This window comes from Condylura cristata, unplaced genomic scaffold (assembly GCF_000260355.1).
Source record: "Condylura cristata isolate star-nosed mole 26May11 unplaced genomic scaffold, ConCri1.0 scaffold00025, whole genome shotgun sequence".
Taxonomy (NCBI): Eukaryota; Metazoa; Chordata; class Mammalia; order Eulipotyphla; family Talpidae; genus Condylura; species Condylura cristata.
Genome location: NW_004567126.1, coordinates 27,817,653 through 27,836,521, shown reverse-complemented (window position 1 = coordinate 27,836,521; position 18,869 = coordinate 27,817,653). Strand labels below are relative to the sequence as shown.

General features: G+C 54.7%; 1 protein-coding gene across 1 annotated transcript in view; it reads right to left on the bottom strand.

Moving 5' to 3' along the window:
- Positions 1–9,919: 9,919 nt before the first annotated feature.
- Positions 9,920–18,869, bottom strand: part of ZNRF4 (zinc and ring finger 4) — a 15,805-nt gene continuing 6,855 nt past the window's right edge. The window contains 4 exon segments of the mRNA XM_012729410.1: positions 9,920–11,018; positions 11,020–11,097; positions 11,151–11,286; positions 11,289–11,385. Coding sequence (XP_012584864.1) covers positions 9,920–11,018; positions 11,020–11,097; positions 11,151–11,286; positions 11,289–11,385 — 1,410 coding nt within the window.

The window sequence follows — 18,869 nt, the reverse complement described above, 5'->3', positions numbered from 1 at the left end:
AATCGCATCCAGTCCCTGCCTCAGGCGGCGCCCACAGACCGGGAGAGGGGCTGCACTCCCAGACTGTCGCCTCCCCGACCCCCTCCGAGCCAGAGTGGTGGAGGGGAGGCAGGGGCCGGCGGTTTCCTGGCAGCAGGCTGCGCCGTCTGCGGCTGCCAGCCGGGCTGAGCTTGCAGAGGCGGGGGAGGCGGAGACGCTGGGGGCAGGGGCTCCCCTCTTAATTATCTTGTTCACTTGTTTATTTATTGGGAACTCCTGCAGGCTTTGGGGCTGCACCTTCTTGTTCGTTGTATTCATGCAACAAACATTTCCCCTTTCCGACTGCTTGCTTTACATACGTAGTTCCTTCCCTTATCTCCCCCGCCTCTCCCCAGAATCAGTCTAACGGGGTGCGTGTATGCGCGCGTGCATGCGTGAGTGTGGCTTTTTTTGAGCCAAGATGAGGCCGTTTTATCAGCGAGTCTCTTTTTTCTTAACTTTCTTGGTGAGGTTCATCTTCCATACGGCAAGCAAGTGCGCAGATCTTAAGCGCACCGCTGAATACATCTTTACCCAACCACAGACCCTGCAGCGGGCACCCTGGAGAGAGGAAGAAGCAGCAGGCACTAGCCAGGAGGAAAGTGGACGCCAATCTTGGGCACACAAAGCCGAATTTCTCTTTGTGCATATTTTTGTTCATCTCAGATTTCTGGGTTTTTGAGTAAATTTTTTTCTCCCAAACGTCACATTCAAATGGTATTTGATGACTGATTGAGTTTTGTTTTTCACGCAACTTCCCTCCCTTAATTCTGACCCTCTGTAGTACATTCTATCTCCAGGAAGACTTCCTGGAGGAGGAGGGAACCCTCCTAGTGTGTAACTCCTCTCCCTCACCTCTTTTCTACTCTGTCACCACATTCTACTTTGCCTATTTTGAAAATTTGTATAAATAGAATTAAACAGGAGCTAGTATTGAATCTGGCCTCTTTCACTCTTCACAAGGCTTTTGAGATGGGTCCAAATGGCTGTGGGTCTCAAGAGTTCATTCCTTTTTTGCTGCTGAGGTCCTTTCCAGTGTTTATTCCGGTGTGCCACACCGCAGTCTGTTTACCTAGCCGCGGCTCCTGGGCATTTGGGTTTTTTTTCCTGAGTTTGGCTGTTCCAAATTAAGCTGCTAGGAACGGGTGCTCACGTCTTAGTGTGGACATATGCTTTCATCTCTCTTGGGTAAACACCTAGGAGTAGGAAGCCTGGGTCATATGGTAGGTGTGTGTTTAACTTTTGAAGAAACTGCCAAACATTTCTCCCAAGTGGCTGCACCATTTGTGTTCCCATCAGCAGCAGAGAAGAAGGCCTGTGAGCATGTGTTCAGGACACTTAGATTTTCCCCCTTCCTCGAGGTGTAACGAAGTCCATAGTTCAATGAGTTTTGACAAATGTGCAACCACCACCTCAATAGATACACACACCATCTCCATCACCCCGGGAAGCCCCCCTGGGGCGTGTGTTATTAACTCACAAGAGACAGCAAGAAAAGACGGAGAGAAGATGTCGCACTTTTTGCTTGTTTTCTGCACTTTGTTTTGTTTGGAAGACCCATCCATGTGTCTCGGAATGAACAGCCTGTTACGATTTTCTTAGAGATGAAGGTGCCCAGAATCTTAATCTCTCGGGTTTTTTTCCCCCAGTCTTGTTTATTATTTTTAAAATGTATCCAGTAGCCAACTGACCGTTAACGGGGCCAGGTGACACCTGAAGCCCCTCCTGGCAATTAAATGTAAAATCAGTTATCCAACCCGCCACCCCACTAGTGTCACAAATGAGGTGCTTCATCATCCTGTTTTTATTTAAAGATTTATTTTACGCACACAAGAACTGGGATACAGGCTAGAGGTGTGGGGGGGAGAGGGTTTACCAGAGGCAGAGTGGGGAGCAGGACAGGCAGATTGAATAAAATCCACTGCTGAGGGGAGCAGTGAGGAGCCAGGAGAGGTCTGCTGCACCCTGTGGGTCACTCCCTGGCCCGGGAATCAAACTCGTGCTGCAGTGGCTGCAGATAGCTCCATAGTGCTGTGCTTTAACCTGCTGCGCCACCAGGAAGGGCCCCATCATCCTCTTCTGTAGACAGAAAGATGAAGTCTCCTCTGCCCCCAGTTCCAAAATGGGGTGCAAGTATTCAAGAGGTACCAACCCCAATGCCCCATTTTAACATCTAAAAAGCTCTTAAAAAACAGACATTTGCATAAGGGTGGCCTGAAAACTCACTGAGAATCAGGCCTTAGTACCATTTGGCTCTTAATTGCCTTATTTATCCCACTAACTGGGACTAGCCCGTCCCATCCAGTGTGGCTGTGTGTGGTTGGAGGGGCCAGTGCTCCAGGCACTGCTGCGGGTGTCATACAACACCTGCCCCTGGTCTGACCTGTGTCCTGACGTCCAGGCCATCCTGAATTCCCAGGCCATCCTGAATTCCCAGGCCAGACGCTGCAGCTTCCTTTTTCCCTCTTCTACCCTCCCTCTCTATGTGCTTTATTGGCCAACCCAGAAAAATCGATCCCAAATCCACCCACTTCTTTCCCCTTGCCTGATACTACCTAGTCCAGCTCCACACAACTGTTCCTACCTCAGGGCCTTTCCATTAGCTCCTCCCCACCAGAGCTCCTCCCCCTCCCTTCCCCCCCCCCCATAGTTCCTCCTTCTAGTGCTAAGTAACTTCTTCTATTCCCTTTGTTTTTAAGAAATTAAGTTCCAAGGAGGCGGTGACTCTGTCTACCCTGTCACTGAGGATTGCCAGTTCCAGAACAGGGCCCCCCACACTGTAGGTGCTCACTAAAAGTCTCATGGACAAGGGAAGGTGTTACGTCATGGAACCTCTGGGAAAAAAAGCCTTGTATGCCCAAGTCCCAGCTGGGAGCATTTAGCCACGGACAACGATAGAGATATTAGGGGGGGACGGCTCCAAATTTTGGTTGCCTCCCTCTGCCTTTAATTATTTTGTCGACAAGGCTCACAATTCAGCAAGTCAAGGTGGCATTTGAGAGGGACGGTTCCCTTTAGCGTAGCTGACAGCTAATTTGTGGGAAGTTTAATTACAGGCGGCGTTAATTAACTGGCAGAGCGCTGGGCGAGGAAATCAGCCATCTGTTCCTAAAAAACGTCCTCCCTTTCTGGGCCCGACTGGGAGGGGTGGGCAAGGAAGAGGACAAGGTGTGGAGAGGAGGCAGGGACAGAGGAAGATGAAGGAAAGAGAACCAGGCAATGAATCACAGCCTGAGCACCCAGATCTTGGCCGCCTGCCTCCAGCGATCCCCGCTTGCAACTGCCTCCTGTGGCCAGTTGGTTGAGCAGCGGCTCTTTGGAATCTGCTTGTCACTGGTCGCATCTCTGGGAGCAGAGCGTGTGGAGTAGAGGAGGCCTGAGCACACTGTCCTCAGCCAGCACTGGAGAGGACTGGCAGCCACCAGAGAAGGTTGAGAAGCACAAGGACAGAGCCGGGGTGAAGGACGCCAGGCGAATTATCCTGCCTCCTACCACATTTTCTCGGGTCCGACTGCCCCTCACGGGGATGGTACAGATGAAGCAAACAGCCTCAGTTTCTTGAGTTCACAGCCCAGTTTTGTCCCTTTTGAGCTATTTTAAACTGATCAAGGGCAAGTTGCTTAACCTCTCTGGCTCTCAGCTTCCTCATCTGGAAAATGAGATTGATTATAATGGGACCTGCTTCCATTTATCTTTCTAGAATAACCCACACATTTTTCAGGCTGCCAAAAAGAGTTTTGTTATGAACTTGGTGCCAATATTTGTTATAACTAGAAGAAGGTACCGCGACATTGTTGATCGCTTCTTGGAAACGGAGATTTGAAGCAAAATGACATCTCGGGGCCCCCGGTCCTCCAGATCACCATTCACTAGGATGTTTTTCCTCATCAACACTGTAATGAAACTACTTCCAGCACAATGACGTTCTTCAAGGACCTACAGAATACTACTCAGAGATCAGGAGAAAGCAAGTGTGGCTGCTTTTCAAAGACTCTGTGGTTCTGTCTACATGACATTTGGGAAAAGGCAAAGCCACAGCTTCAGGGGCGCAGGGATGGGGTAGAGGCTGGTACAGGAAAATATTTGGAGGAAGGGGTAACATTCTATACCTTGACTGTGATGGAGGTTATGTGACTGCATTTGTCAAAATCAAACTAGAAACACGATCAAAGGTGATTTTATCATGCACGCTGTACTACAATGGTGGTCTAAAAAAAAAAAAAAACACCGCTAGTGAGGGCCCTCCCTGGTGAGGCAGCGGGTTAGGACACAGTCCTGCAAGCCAGCCGCAGTGGCTTCAGTGCGAGGTCAATCCCCAGCCCCGGAGCTGACCCACATGGCGCAGCAGACTTCTGTCTCACCCGCTGCTCCCCTCGGCAGTGTACCTCATCGATCTGCCTGCTCTGCTCCCCACTCTGTCTCTGGTGAATCCTTTCACCACCCCTGAGCCTCTGGCCTGTACCCCAGTTCTGTATGCATAAATAAATAAATCTTAAAAAAACAAAGCTGCTTGTGGTTCCCAATTCCTGGAAGAGAATTCAAGCCCCACTCCAAGTCCTCAGCACCCTCCTGTGCTCCGTTCCCTCCCTGATCCCCCTCCTCTTAATCCTTGTTTGCTCAGAATGCTGTCTCCCTACATTTTCCTATGGTTGAATCTTTCTTGTACTTCAGATCAGCCTATGTGCCTCCTCTTAAAGGAAACGTCCCTGGTCACCCCTAACTAAATCTGCCAACTCCGTGCCCCCCACCCCATTCTCGGTTGCATTTTCTTACCAACCCACAATTCACTACATCATAAACTCCTTGAGGGTGGGTGTCTCTTTGAGTCACAGCAAGTACCCCAGCATGGCACCTAGGTGCCTATTAAATGTGGGTCAAGAGACAATCAATTGAAAGACTAAAGCACATGGAGCCCTGTGGACCTAAGTTTGAATTCAGCCTCTGTCCCTGTCATGCTGTGTGCCTTTAGACAACTTGCTTAACCTTTCTGTTCTTCCTTTGACAGATAGAATGAATATGTTTCTTTCAAGAGGAGGTAGGGAACAAAATTTTAAAACACACATATACACAAGAAAAAGTGGGCTGGGTCAGATTCAGCAGTGGGGGGGGCAGGAACGTGAGTACCCTAAAACTCAAGGAAAAGACATCATTTCACATTCATAGACCCACACCTCCTGTCCTCCGGGGTCCAGGCCTTCTCAGCCCTGAACAGGATCTCAGTGAAATTAGAATGAGCAATGAATATGCGATTAAACTTCTTAGCTTAGCAATTAAGCCCTCAAACTCCCCCTCACATCTTGGCCTTAAGGACTCACTTCAGAATCAGCTATGCCCCCCGGCCTTTGCGCATGCTGTACCCACCCGGGTGAGCCCTTTGCCTACTGTCCTTCCAGTTCATGCAGCGCCCCCTCCTCTCAGGAGCCTCTTTTGAGTGCCAGTCTCTGGGCCTGCAGCCTGACCCTCCGCTTTCCAGCCCTGACTGTCTGGCTCTCTCCTCCCAGTCCGGGGAGCCGTGAGGGCCAGGCAGAGCGGACTCTGGGCCTCCAGTGTCCACAGTGGAGAAGCGCAGAGCGTCCGAGCGTCCCCGGAGAGCAAGCCCAGCGGCCCACTCAGTCTTTCTCAGACTCTTTCTTCCTCTGAAGAACGGAGCAGTGCAGCCTGGTGTGCAGGCGCGGGAAGCTGCTCAGGGCACCGCCAGTCGTGTGGGAAAGAACAGCCTGGCGCTGGGGGTGGAGCTGATGGCCAGTCAGCCCTGACTCCAGTCCATCATCCAGCCTCAGTTTTCCCCTTTGGCGACACTCTCCCTTAGACAAACACAGACGGAACTCCACCTGCATGGCAGCGCCTCTGCTGGTGCTGACTCAGAGCGGCAGCCAAGGCAGAGCTGGCTGGGCTGGCACAGGCTGCCCTCGCCAAGCTGGCGGCCCTTGGCAGTGCCCAGCTTTCCTGGTGGCAGCTGGAGAAGGGCCCAGTCCTGGTTGCTGGGGGACTCGGAGACTGAGATGAAGCTGAGGCCCCTTCTGAGAGAGGGCAGACTCTGCTTGGGCACAGGGCGCTCTCTGTGCTCTTACCAAGCACCGAAAAGAGGCCAGACCTGGCTGTTCGGGACTTTGCTCATGCCGTTCCAGCTGCCACGGTCACTTTTCCTTTTCACTGTGCGGATCCTGCCTCTTCTGCTCTCACTCTAGAAAACACGGCCTCCGGGAAGCCTCCCAGTTTCTGGATTGGGCAGACACCTCCATCTGGGTTAACACAGTGCCTGGGTGTTCCTCATCGTAGCTCAGATCACCCCGTTATAGGTGGACTGTGAGCAGCATTAGGCACTCGACAGACACCGATGGAGTGCTTTGTTGGTATCAGGCTAAGAGAACACCGTAGGGTGGGTGATGCTGCTGCTCCCGTTTTACAGACAGGGAGACTGAGACTCAGAGGCTCAGTAGTGGGAAGTGTCTGTGCCTGGAGCCTGTGCCCGGTTAAGGTGCAGAAGTGGTCTCCATTTCCAGCGATAGCGAGCTTACTCAGTCTGGTTGTGGAAATGGTTACAAGTGGACAAAGCAATGTCTGCTCTGCTCTGCTACCTGGCCTTAGCGGAAGCACAAGCTAGAGGCGTGGGCATTTCAGAGCTGGTCACTTCTAACATCCAATCATTCCTCTTCCATTTAATGGAACCCTGGAATTCAGCGGAACCATTCCTCACTCAGCATAAGGACACTTCCCAGCATCCTTTCAGACAAGTGTGGCCACATGACTACGTTCTGGTCAATGGGTTGTGAACAGAGCGGGTAGATAGGACTTCTAGGAAGGGCTTTAAAGGGAGAGGGGGAATGTGTCCTGACTTCCTTATGCCCTGGGATGCAGATGTGATGACTGGATTGCAAGCAGCCACTTTGTTCCATGAGGAGGCAGCCACTTGCTGAGGATGTGGAGCAGTAAGGTAAGAGAACCTGTCCTCTGGACTCTGTGGTGCCTCAGCTCCAAAGTGACTACTTATGTTCATGAGCAAATAACCCTGTGAGCTTGCGATGCTCTGGTTGAATCTTGGATCCCATCATCAGCCCCGAGTTTCTCTGCTGCATTTGTCCCTCCCTGTCTCTGTTCTCCATCCTCACCCAATCTCAGGCTTGATGAATAGAGAAGCCTCTCTCTTTGGCAGTGATGGCCTCCAAGGGCCACCCACAGTGACCACAGCCGTGTCCCCTGGACAGCGTAGCCTCCATTCCATTTGTGATTATATACAAGGAATCAGGTCCTTCAGGAGGTGGGTGGAAGATCCTTGACAGAGCACCATAGTCTCCCAGGCCCCTTTCTGTGCCCTTCAACACACACACACACACAAGCCACCACCAAGGGCCCATTCTGTGCCATCATCAATCTGAGAAGGGAGACTCCCTCTACCACCTCAAAGATTGCCAGTTACATCATAAAGAACAGACATCAAAACACAGTGAAAACATTCCCACACGTAAAAACAAGCCTCTAACTAAATACAGACATGGCTCGTAAACTCACCAACAGCCGTCTACCAGGTCCGAATTAGCTAAATGCTGTGTGACCCCTAGCATTAGCTAAATGCTGTGTGACCCCAAGCAAGTGACTTGGCTTCTCTGGGCTGTCATTGCACCCTTTGTAAGCTGCAAATCTGAAGTGCAGCTAAGAGGGATTTCCTCATAGTGCAGCTATGTAAAACCATGGCATGGTTTCACACAGTACCTCAGAGCAAAAGCCCAATTCCTCACTGACATTTATAAGGCCCCACAGAACCTGCTCCTTCCCCGCCCTGCCCTCACCTCTCCCCGCACCCCCCACCATTCTGCTCCAGTCACTGGGGCCTCCAAGATGACTCTCCATCACAACAGCCACCATCTCGCCCCAGCTTTCGCACGGGCCATGCTCTCTGCCCAGAATGCTCTTCCTGGTCACTCCCTTCTTACCACCCCAGGTCAGACTCAGGGTTACCTCCCTGACCCCCCATCATGCTTAGCATGTAGCTAAGCAACCCCCCAACAGTCATTGTTCATAGGATCCTTAGTGTGGCCCAACCCATCTGAAAAGGGGAGCACAGGCTGGGAACTGAATACTTCATCTCTCCCCCCATAGAATCAGACCCCATTTAAGCCGGTCTCTACACTGTGAATCCAGGTCCAAATTCACAGGAGATACAAGGGACTGCGGAACACGGCAGACGACACCACGGGAAGCGAAACTGCAAAACCCAGAACAGTGATGCGGTCACTTTGACAAATACATTCAAGACAAAATTAAAAGAGGTGGACGAGGAAGCGCTCCGTTAAGAGAACCTTAGGAAGCCATCAGTGACGCCTGACTGATTCACCTCCCAGAGCAGCACAGTCAGGCATCACTTTGGCCATCTCACGGTCGTGCCAGCTTCGTAAGGGGTGGACAAGCCCTGGTGGCAGAGCCCACGACTCACCTGGGTTGGACGGTCCAACCCACTGGGGGCCCCGCTGCTTATGTGGTTTGTCCTTGACACAAACATCCTCCAGGGACCTGTGACAATACATCAGAAGAGACACAGAAATGTGGACGCTGGATGGATTTTTTTTTATTATTACAAAAGTTTATTTTTACATCATTTTGTACATTTTTTTTCCCATCTCAATTGTAATCCCTGCGGGTTTCCCATCACCAAATCACCTGTGTGCCACCACCATAATCCCGTGCATTTCTCTCCCCCCCCCCCGTTTTTGATCCCATTCCCCACTCCACCCCCACAAAATGTCTCTGGTACATGGCTGTCCATTATTTTTGTTATTTTCTCGCCTGGTCCATTATACTCCTGCTATGAGTGAAACCATCCGGTATTTTTCTTTCTCTTTCTGGCTTATCTCACTCAGCATGATCTTTTCCTGCTCCATCCAAGTTGCTGCAAAAGACATGTGTTCCTCTTTTTTGGTTGCTGAGTAATATTCCATTGTATATATGTACCACATCTTTTTTACTGGATGGATTTTTGATGCTATTAAGGCACCACAGTTTTGCACGATACTAGAATGTGGGGTTGTGTTTTAAAACAGGGTCTCTCCCCTCAGCACCACTGGTATTCAGGGCAAGATCAGCCTTTGAGAATGTCCAGCCCCTAAAGGCGAATAATAGCCCCCCCCAGTGGTGACGCCCACAAATGTCCCTGGACATCACTGGGCATCCTGTGGGCACAAAAGCCTCACCCCAGCTGAGACCAGTGCTTTAGACACTAAAATAGTTCCCGATGGAAAACCATTTGGGGTTCGCTCCAAAATAGGGAGGGGTGGGGGCAGGGAGTGTGTTCAGGTAGATCACTGTTAAATCAGTGGGTGCCTGTTGGGGGCAGGGTTGTTTTTCTAATCTCTCTACTTGAGTGCTTGACATTTTCCACGAGGAAGAGTGGGAATACTAGGGAAGTTCCAGTAAAATCCAGAGTTCGGTTCATCACGGCGTACAAAGATGTGGATGTCCCGTCATCCTCGGGGGACAGGACACGGAGATGGGGACCGATTGAGAGCTCTCTCTGGCACCTTTGCAACTTTTCTGTAAATCTAAAATTACTCCAAAGTAAAACGTTTATTTTTTTAAAAAAAAATATAAGTGAACAATAAATAAGCAGGGAGGGGTCAGGCAGCAGCCTGAGTCCCCGGGCATGTGGGGCTGTGTCACAGCCACAGCAGACACCCTGAGCAGAGCGCCCCCCTTTCCTCACTCCCCTGCAGAAATCGGGGGGCAGCCTTAGGCTCCTCTGCAATTGGCCGCGCTCTATGGGTGGCCCACGGGCCAGCGGCCGGGGACACCCCCAGAGCAGGGAGGGCAAGAATCCACGTTCAAACCCACTTTATTCTCTGCAGACCAGACGCACTCCTCCGTCCCTCCCTCCCCACCCCAGATCGTGGCCACCTAGGGGCTGCGGGTCTCAGAGGGGCTCGGGGGGCCTCTCCAAAGGCCCATCCACGGCCCCCATGGACGCGGCGCTGCAGCGGTGGTGTGAGCTGGCTCTGGCGAGCAGCTCCAGCCTGCGGGAGCGCAGCCGGGCCTGGATGGCCCAGATGGGGGGCCGGTGGCCGGGCAGGGAGGGGTCCTCGTCACTGCAGCTTTCCACCGTGGCGTCAGAGCCATCCTCCGTGGCGGCCACCGACTGCTTGCACACGGGGCAGGAGCGCCGGGCGGCCTGGGAGAACCAGGGGTCGATGCACCTGCAGTGGTAGGTGTGGGAGCAGGGCAGGATCTTGAGCTGGTCGCCCTCCTCGTACTCGTCCAGGCAGATGGCACACAGGTCGTTGCGCCGGGTGAAGGTGCGCACCTGGGCCCTCTGGCCCGCCTGCACCTTGGTGGCCGGCCCCCGGGTCCACCAGGCCCACAGCCAGTGCCAGAGGTGGCGCAGGATGAAGAAGGAGGAGGTCATGAGGGCCAGCGCCCGGCCCAGCAGCCAGGAGATGGCCAGCACGGGGTGGCAGTCCAGGTCAGGGCAGGGCGGGTAGTCCGGGAGCAGGGCGACGTGCGCCGACTTGTCACAGCGCAAGATGACCCGCAGGTCCTGCGAGGCGGCCTCGCCCACGAACACCGAGGGGATGACAATCTGGCGCCGCAGGTCTTCGTACACGTGGGCCATGCGCAGCAGCTCGTCCGAGCGCACGTTGTGCACGATGGCCGCCTCGAACCCGGCCCGCTGGGCGTGGAGCACCTTGAGGTCAAACGTGCAGTCGTAGCGGCGGATCAGCACGATGGCGCCCAGGGAGCCGTTGCCCGGCCGCGGGCCCTCGATGGGGTGGCAGGCGTTGGCCGGCTTCGCCTCCATCAGGTAGCCCCGCACGCCCTGGGGGGCCAGGGACGCCCCGAACAGGGCAGGCATGCCCGCAAAGTCCACCGAGCTCGAGTTGCCATCCAGCACTGCCCGCACCACGGCCCGCGAGGGCACCAGCAGCGTCCAGAGGATCAGGAAGGCCTGGGCCACCCGCGGGGCCGGCGCGGGCCACCGCTGCCGCATGGCCGAGCTCCCCCTGCCGGCTGTCGGTGGCGCTAGGTCCCGCCGGGGACTGCGGACCTGAGGCCTCCGCTCATCTCCAGAGCCGCCCTGGGGCGCCGTGCCTGTGCCTGAAGGGAACAGACAGAGCTCAAGCTGGGGGCGCCGAGGAGGTGAGCTTGGCGCGGAGGCCGGGCAGCCTAGGCAGAGGCAGTCCCCGGTGGCAGCGCCGAGGGCATTGTGTCTTGGAAGGCTGGTCAAGGGAGGAAACCTCCCCAGCTGACCTTGCTGGCAGATGACGCTGGGGTAAGGAGTCCCGGGGTTCTAGATACCCCCGGCCTCTGTGACATCATCCTGCTCCCAGAATGCTCAGAGGCTTGGGGCCTGGGCCGCCACAGAATGCCTGCGTCCCTGAGCAACTTTGGAAAAAACCTTCCAGAAGGCTCAGGGAGCCCCAATCTGAGGACCTAGTAAGACCCAGGGGTACCACAAAGTGGGCTGATGACATGGTCCCAACACTCACTCTGGACGTGCCGTTTCCCCGACACGGGCTCAGGGAGGTACCAGTGTCACCCCCTTTCGAGTCTCCCAGAAAGGCCTGCACGTATTCAGTGCATGCTCTCCCCTAGCAGGTTAGTTCTTAAAGCCGGCGTTCAGACCGCGGGTCCCTCTCTCCCTCTCCTCGCTCTGCTCCAGGGACAAGGGTCTCCTGCACCCCGCCAGGCCTGCTCCTGCCCCAGGACCTTTGCACGGGCTGCGCCCTCTGCCTGACACCTTTCTCCCTCCAGCTGGCTCTTTCTCATGGCTTATAGCTCAGTTTACAGGTCCTCAAAGTCTCACTAGACATGACCAGGGAAGGAAACGTGCCGAGGTCAGCGCCCGCAGCACCTGCTGGGCCCTCAGGCTCCCCTCAGCACTTCCTCTCCGGCCACCGCCACCTCCTCTCTCGCTTGGCCAGAGCTCTGGGCCTCGGCTCCACCTCCTCCCAGCCCTCCTCCCTCCACCTCCCATTCTCGGGTCGTGACTCCAGGAAAAGCACCCTCTCTGCACCCCAGTTTCCACATTGGTAAAATGGATATAACCGTGAGACACTTCTAGGACTGGTGCTGATGCAATTAAACAAGAAAAGGCACAAGTCTTGCTCAGCAGGGGTCCGGCTTTATCATTCCTGAAGAACAGACAACAGACGGGCCTCCAGCTCAGATGCTTCCAGTTCACTACAGGGTAACCAGGAATTTCCTGTAAATCTCAATCCCCGGCTCACGCCCAGTCTCTCGGCTCTCCCATGGCTCCCCATTGCCCACCAGAGGAAATTCACGCTCTCCCTTCGCTCGCGATCCCCACAACCAAGCCCCTGCAGGTCTCGAAAGCCTGAACGGATCACGATGTGTCAACCTCTAGAACCTTGCAGGTGCTATTCCTCAACTGCACGTTGCCAGGTGACTACTTATTCTTTGGTTTTCTCAGCTGGTCTGATACCTCCGGGTGTTGCCTTCAGCAATGACAGAGAAAGAGGCCCAGGTGGGGGAGACCCCACGGGACCACAGAGGCAGAGGTTGGAGCCATGCATCTCCAAGCCAAGGCTGCCGGCCACGCCAGGAACGGGAGATTAGGCCCCCCGACTTCGCTGTGACCCCTGGGGCTGACTCCCCTTCTTTGCATGCCAGCCTCATGCTGGGGAAATAGGGAAGAGCAAGTCCCGAGCTCAGCGTGCCATGGCGGGTACAGTGTTTGCTGATTCTGCACCATCCCCTCATCGCGCAGAAGGGGACCTGAGAGGCTGAGGGCTAGAGGCTGTACCGCCAGTAAGAGCCGGCCGTCCCCTAAGCCAGCTCCCCCTCTCGCGGCTTCAGGTCGTTCGGACCCACAGAGATGTGTCTTTGGCCTTCAAGATGACAAATACATTGTGTGTCTGTCGTGGGCCAGGCCTGGGCTGGGAGTGGAGAGAGAGGGAGAGAAAGAGGCGCAGAGAAAGACAGAGACCGGCAGTGATAAGCAAAGTGCTTGAGAGACACAGATACACGCAGAAAGAGAATGAAGCAGGGAGAGAGAGATCGCTGGTGTTATTTATTTGTTCATCAAATATTCTCTAAGCATCTGCTGTGTGCCAGCTCCGGGACTGAGCACTGGGACAGAGAAGTGACCAAGACAAGACCCAGCCCCACCCATCTGGGGCTCTGCTCAGCACAGGAGGGGACATTCTACCTGAACAGGAGGGCCCCCTGGCGCCGCGGACCTCGCCTGTCTCCCCGCCACCCCCCTCAGCAGTGGATTTCAGCATATCCGCCTGTTCTGCTCCCCACTCCGGTGAATCTTTTCATCCCCCACACTTCTGGCCTACACCCCAGCTCTTCTATGAATAAATAAATCTTTTTGAAAAAAAGGGTACAATTGCCCCTTGAACAACATGGGTTTTCCAATTTTATGCAGATTTTCTACATCTCTGAGTTCTACATTCCGGGGTTCAGGGGTGAGATCCAAGACAAGGAGCTGTGAGCAAGGGGGGTCCCAACCCTCGTGCGCTGCTCAAGGGAATCTCAAACAGCGGTGAGTCCCACAGAGATATAAGACAGTAAGACGGGATCGAGTCTGGAAGCAGAATCAACTGAACAGTGGTAGAATTCACGAGTGAACGTCGAAGGAAAAACAGCTTATTTGCATAGCAGCGAAGTCACCCTCGGAGGGGCTTGAAAAGTAAAGTGGTGACTGGCCAGTGGAGGAACCTGGACACTCCACCAGGAGCCCAGGTCAGCCACCCGTGTTGCCCAGCCCAGCCTGCAGCGGGGTCAGTGACTCCCTGGGGCTCTGAGGAGACACGCCCCCACCCCCGTAATCACGGCCGCATCTGACATCCCTGGAAGGGACACGCTACCAAAGCCCTACTCATACTCAGTGCTCTACAAAAGCCACGAAGGAGAGGTGCTGTCCAGAGTGGAGGGCACGAGGGGGCGAGGACAATGGAATGCAGCAGCGAGGGATTCAGGGTGGCCGGAGGTGGACACTCGGGAAAAGCGGTGAGCCGCTCATATGGTCGGAGATGTGTACCCAGGCTCATTGCCTGGTTTTGACCTTAATTTATTTTTTAAGATTTATTTTATTTACTTACGCATACAGGCCAGAGGTGCAGGGGGGTGGTGGTGAGAGGATTCATCAGAGACAGTGAGGAGCAGAACAGGCGGATTGACTGAGGTACACTGCTGAGGGGAGTAGCGGGGGGACAGGAGAGGTCTGCTGCGCCCTGTGGGTCACTCCCTGGCCGGGGATTGAATTTGTGCTGCAGGGGCTGCGGACAGCTTCATAGTGCTGAGACTTCACCTCTGTACCACGAGGGAGGCCACCAGCTTTGACCTTTATAGCAGGCGTGGTCGGCAGCATTATTATTACAGCAGCAACGGTAAAACGTCACCACTGGGGAGCACAGGAGAAGGGTAGACAGCAACTGTTTCCTGCAACTTGTAGCTCTGCAACTTCTCTGGAAGCTTTGATTCTAAACAGCTTAAAACTAAAAAGCAGCCAGGGCCTCCCTGGTGGCCTAGAGGTTAAAGTGTCAGTGCTATCAAGCTATCACTAACCACTGCAGCATGAGCTCAATTCGAAAGCAGGAAGGTGACCCACATGGCTCCACAGATCTTTTCATGTTTTGCCCCCTGCTCCCCTCAGCAGTGTACTTCGTCGATCTGCCTGTTCTGCTCCCCACTCTGTCTCTGGTGAAGCCTCTCGCCGCCCCTGAGCCTCTGGCCTGTACCCCAGTTCTGTATGCACAAATAAATACATCTTTAAAAATAATAATAATAATAATGAAAAATTAAAAAGTAAAAAGACGGAGGAGGAACAGGAGAAGGAGAAAACAGAAGAGGAAGGAGGAGGACAAGGAGGGAGAACTCTGAAACGAAAGTATCTTTAAGAAATCGTCTCTGCGTGACCGGGCATTTCAACCAAGACTTGAAGTGAGAGGAGAGTGGGAGAAAGGAGAGACAGGGCAGCGCCCAGCGGTCCAGGAGGAGGCCGGCCGGCCGCAGAGGGGCTCGCGGCGGGAGGGGCACAGTACACCTGAGGGAGGCAGACGGGGTGGTGGTGTGGCGGCAGGGATGAGAGGGGCTGGCTGTTCTGCAAGTAGTTTAGGGGAGGCCCGCCCAGAAAGTCCTAGGAGGAGGATGGTGGAAAGGGGAAGAGGGAGGTGAGAAGCCCGCAGGAGTGCTCACAGGCGGGCGTCTGTGGGCAGAGCTCGGCACCCTGGGGGCCCCTTTGCACGCTCCCATGGAAGGCCCGTCACTGTTGGGGGCCCCTGGGGCGTGGGGTGAATCCTGCCAGCTTCTTGCCTGACTCGGGTGAGAGCCATCTCGGGCTAGGCTGCCAAGGGGCAGATGCCGGAAGCGTGAGGGCCTGAGGGTCCGGTAGGCCGCGGGGCCTCAGAGCTCACCGCCAGTGCAGAAGCAACTGGATACACACTGTGCCAGCTCATTAAAATGAAGGAAAATGAAAAACTCAGGTCCACACGTGCTCAGCACATTTCAAGCCGCATGGGGGTAACCACGTTGGCAGCACAGGTCTAGAACATTCCCATCATGGCAGGAGATTTTACGGAATAGTCCTGCACAGGAGGATTTTAAGCAAGAGAGGGACGCCATGTGGCTGACGCTCTAGGAAAGTCCCTCTGGGTGCTGAGGAAAATAGTTTATTGGGGTTGAAGCTAAGAGCGTGGGGAGGAGGCAGGGACAAGCACTCAGCCCGGCATCACAGAGGCTGGGACCAGCAGCCAGGGGGGCCAAGGTGCTGGGGAATAGTATCGCCAAGGAGTCTGGTCATTTGGGTGTGGGGTGGGGGTGGGGAAGGTGAGGTGCTGCTCTGCCATGAGAGGTGGGTGGAAGTGGGGCTGCCGGCCCCAACTCAAGGGCAGACACTGAGCACTGTCTGAAGGGGCAGGGGAAACCCAGGGGTGTCCTCGGGGCAGCTGGACTCCAGGGCCCAGGCCTGGGCTCAGGTAGCAATCTGGGCTCTCGGGCACTGTGGTCACCGGCCGGGCTGGCAGTCGCTGGGCCATGATGTAACTTGTCAGGCGGAAGCAGAGCCTCGTGCCCGGGCCCAAAGGCACAGCTTGCCGAAATGCTAACAAGTTTTGCCTCCAAATGCTGGTGGAGTATGCGTGTGTGTATGTGTGTGTTTAATTCTGGAATGAATTTAATTCTAATTCCGCCGACTTTGGGGATGGGAAACAGCTGTCTTAATGAGTTAAACAGTGGGTTTAAAATAGCGAGCATCTGTTCACCGTCTGAGCCAGCGCCCGCCGAGGCCACCCAGAGGCTCCGGGGCTCACAGTTCAGGGGGCCTGGGGTTGTGGCTCTGGGGATGATACTGCACACCAGGCAGCTTCACGCCAGCCCTGCCAAAGCACAGGTCACCTCCCCATGGGACTTCAGCCCTTCGTGTGCAAAAACCCGACAGGCTGGGTTGCGTGGCATGGGAAAGGTGCACAGCAAGAGCTGTCAGGCGCCCCAGTGGGTGTGGCAGATCATAAACACTTAGCCTGCCTCTCCAAGGCTTCCTGGCCATGTGGCCTGTATCTGTATTGCTCTGAGTCTGTTTCTTCATCTGTGACGTGAAGATAATGGCACAGAGCTGTTAAAGTTAGATGCGTGGAGATCAATGCTGGACACACAGCACCGCCACACGTCCCCTGACGATGGGGTCATGTTCTGAGAAATGTGTGTAAGCCATAGTGTTGCTGTGCAAATGGCACAGTGTAGTGACACAGCCCGCCTGGAACAGCCCTGAAACTACACGCTGAGGCTGCTGGTGGAGGTTGTGGAGACCAGCTCTGTGCATGTGTCGTTCAGGGTCGTGACCCAAGGGAAGAAGAGAAGCCACTCACGCGCAAGTCAGGAGTCAAGCGTCCCCGAAATGCAGTGCAAAGGCCCTGCGGTCCTCCAGGCCCAGCAAGCCAGGGCGGGCTCTCTGTCGATGAGGCAGACGGGTAAAGGAGAGTCCCAGAGCCCTCAGCAGCTGCTTCAGTCTTTAATGCTTTCTCTATGCCAGTTGTGTGGGGGCCAGCCCGCAGCCTGGCGAGGCAGGGAGCCCAGGGCTCCCAGATGAATCTGCACATTGTTCTCTTTGGGCTCTCTGGCGTTCTCGTGTGGTCTCGTTCTCTCATGGCCGCTCTGCTGAAACCAGAGTACCAGCCCCCAGGCCCAGGTGCGCCCATTCACTCATGCCCACACCATGCTACAGGTGTCCACCATCTGGCAGGCATGCCTGGCACCCAGGCTCCCGAGCGCTCCTGCACTCAAGGCCACAGGTGGTAGCCACAGAGGCCAGCAGCATTAAAGCCTGAGCACCTTCACTGACCCTACAGGGCCATATTGGGCTTCTCCAAAGAGCAAGGGTGCCCGTGGCTGGAGCATGGGTAGGCTGATACTCAAACGAGCCTGCAGGTTGTATGGTGGAGGTTCGGCTTTATCCCAAAGGCCACGGGTTGGGAGGTGGGACCTCTGGTTTGCAACCGGACTTGCTGGTCTCATCTGGCATCTGGGCTTCTGTGCACACTTATTGAGCACTTGCTGGATGCCAGGTCTCAGGGGATATCACAAAGAATCAGTTGCTCACCGCCCACTGGGAAAGGGGCGATGCTGAACGTGGTGCTTCCATCCCAGCTCAGTGCCGGCCGTGGGGTGTCAGGTTCCCACAGCCCTGGGCCAAGTCCCAGCTCTGCAGCTCCCCAGCCACTCCCTAGCCTCAGTTTCCCCTTCTTGTCCCTGAGTCGTCTCACCCACACAACAAAATGATCATGTCCAGCATTTCACTGCATTTTCAACACATGGCAAATGCTTAGTCCTATGTTCTTAAAAAATGAATGTATGCCTACCACGTGACCAGCCTTTCCACTCCTGGGTACAGTCAGTCCTCGGTTAAGTCATCCACAGATTGGTAGAAACGAGAGCCTTAAGCCAAAGGACGTCGAATGGAGTCAGCTTCTTGAACACCTTCGTTTCCGTCAGCCCCTGCAGATTGCCAGGCTCTCATCAACATAACAAGATGATACTGAATGAATCCGAGCAAGTCAAGGGCCTGTATTTGCCCAAGATAAACAAGCGCACGCGACCAGGCAGTTTCAGCCTGCAGCCGCGCTCCTCACAATCCCGAGCTGGAAACACGCACCAACCGTCTACAGGTCAACGAATAAGCAAGCAGAAACCACGGGACGTTCCACAGCCATGAAAAAGGGCAAAACACCCAGAGACGCGCTGCACAGAGGAGCCTCGAAATCCCTGCCCTAAGCAGCAGAAACCAGCCTCGAGAGACTGGGAGCTACCTGGGGAAGGCAAACCAGCTCTGACTGCCCGGAGCCTGGGTGGGGAGGCCGGGGCAGAAGGGGGAACTGCTGGGAGTGATGGAGGTGCTGTCCTGATGGCTTTACTGGGGTGTGTGTGTCTCATATCCAACTTACACTTTAAATATTTGTGGCTTATTGTATGCAAACTGTACCTCAATCAAGCTATCAAAACCAATATGAATAACCACAAAAAGCCCACTTAGCTCCAGGCACAGGATGGGGGGGGGGCAGGGTATGAGTGTGGTGAGACACTTCACATCCATGCTGGGGTGGGCACCAGGCCTGCTGGGTAAGGGGGATCTGAGAAGAAGCTTCCAGAACAGAGTCTAGGGCGACAAGCTTGTTCCCCATCCTCCCTCCAAGCCCTTCGCCCGCCATCCTGGGAAAAGAGCCTGGCCGCACCAGCCCGCACTCCACCCATGTCACCCAAAGTAATTTCTTAGCGCCCTGCACTCCGCCAACGAGACACAAGATTAATTACGCCATAAACACTTTGGGCGCTGCCTAAATATTTCATCGGGCTGTGCAGCACGCTCCTGGACCCCGGCCTGGCATGTTCTTTTTTTTTTTTTTTTT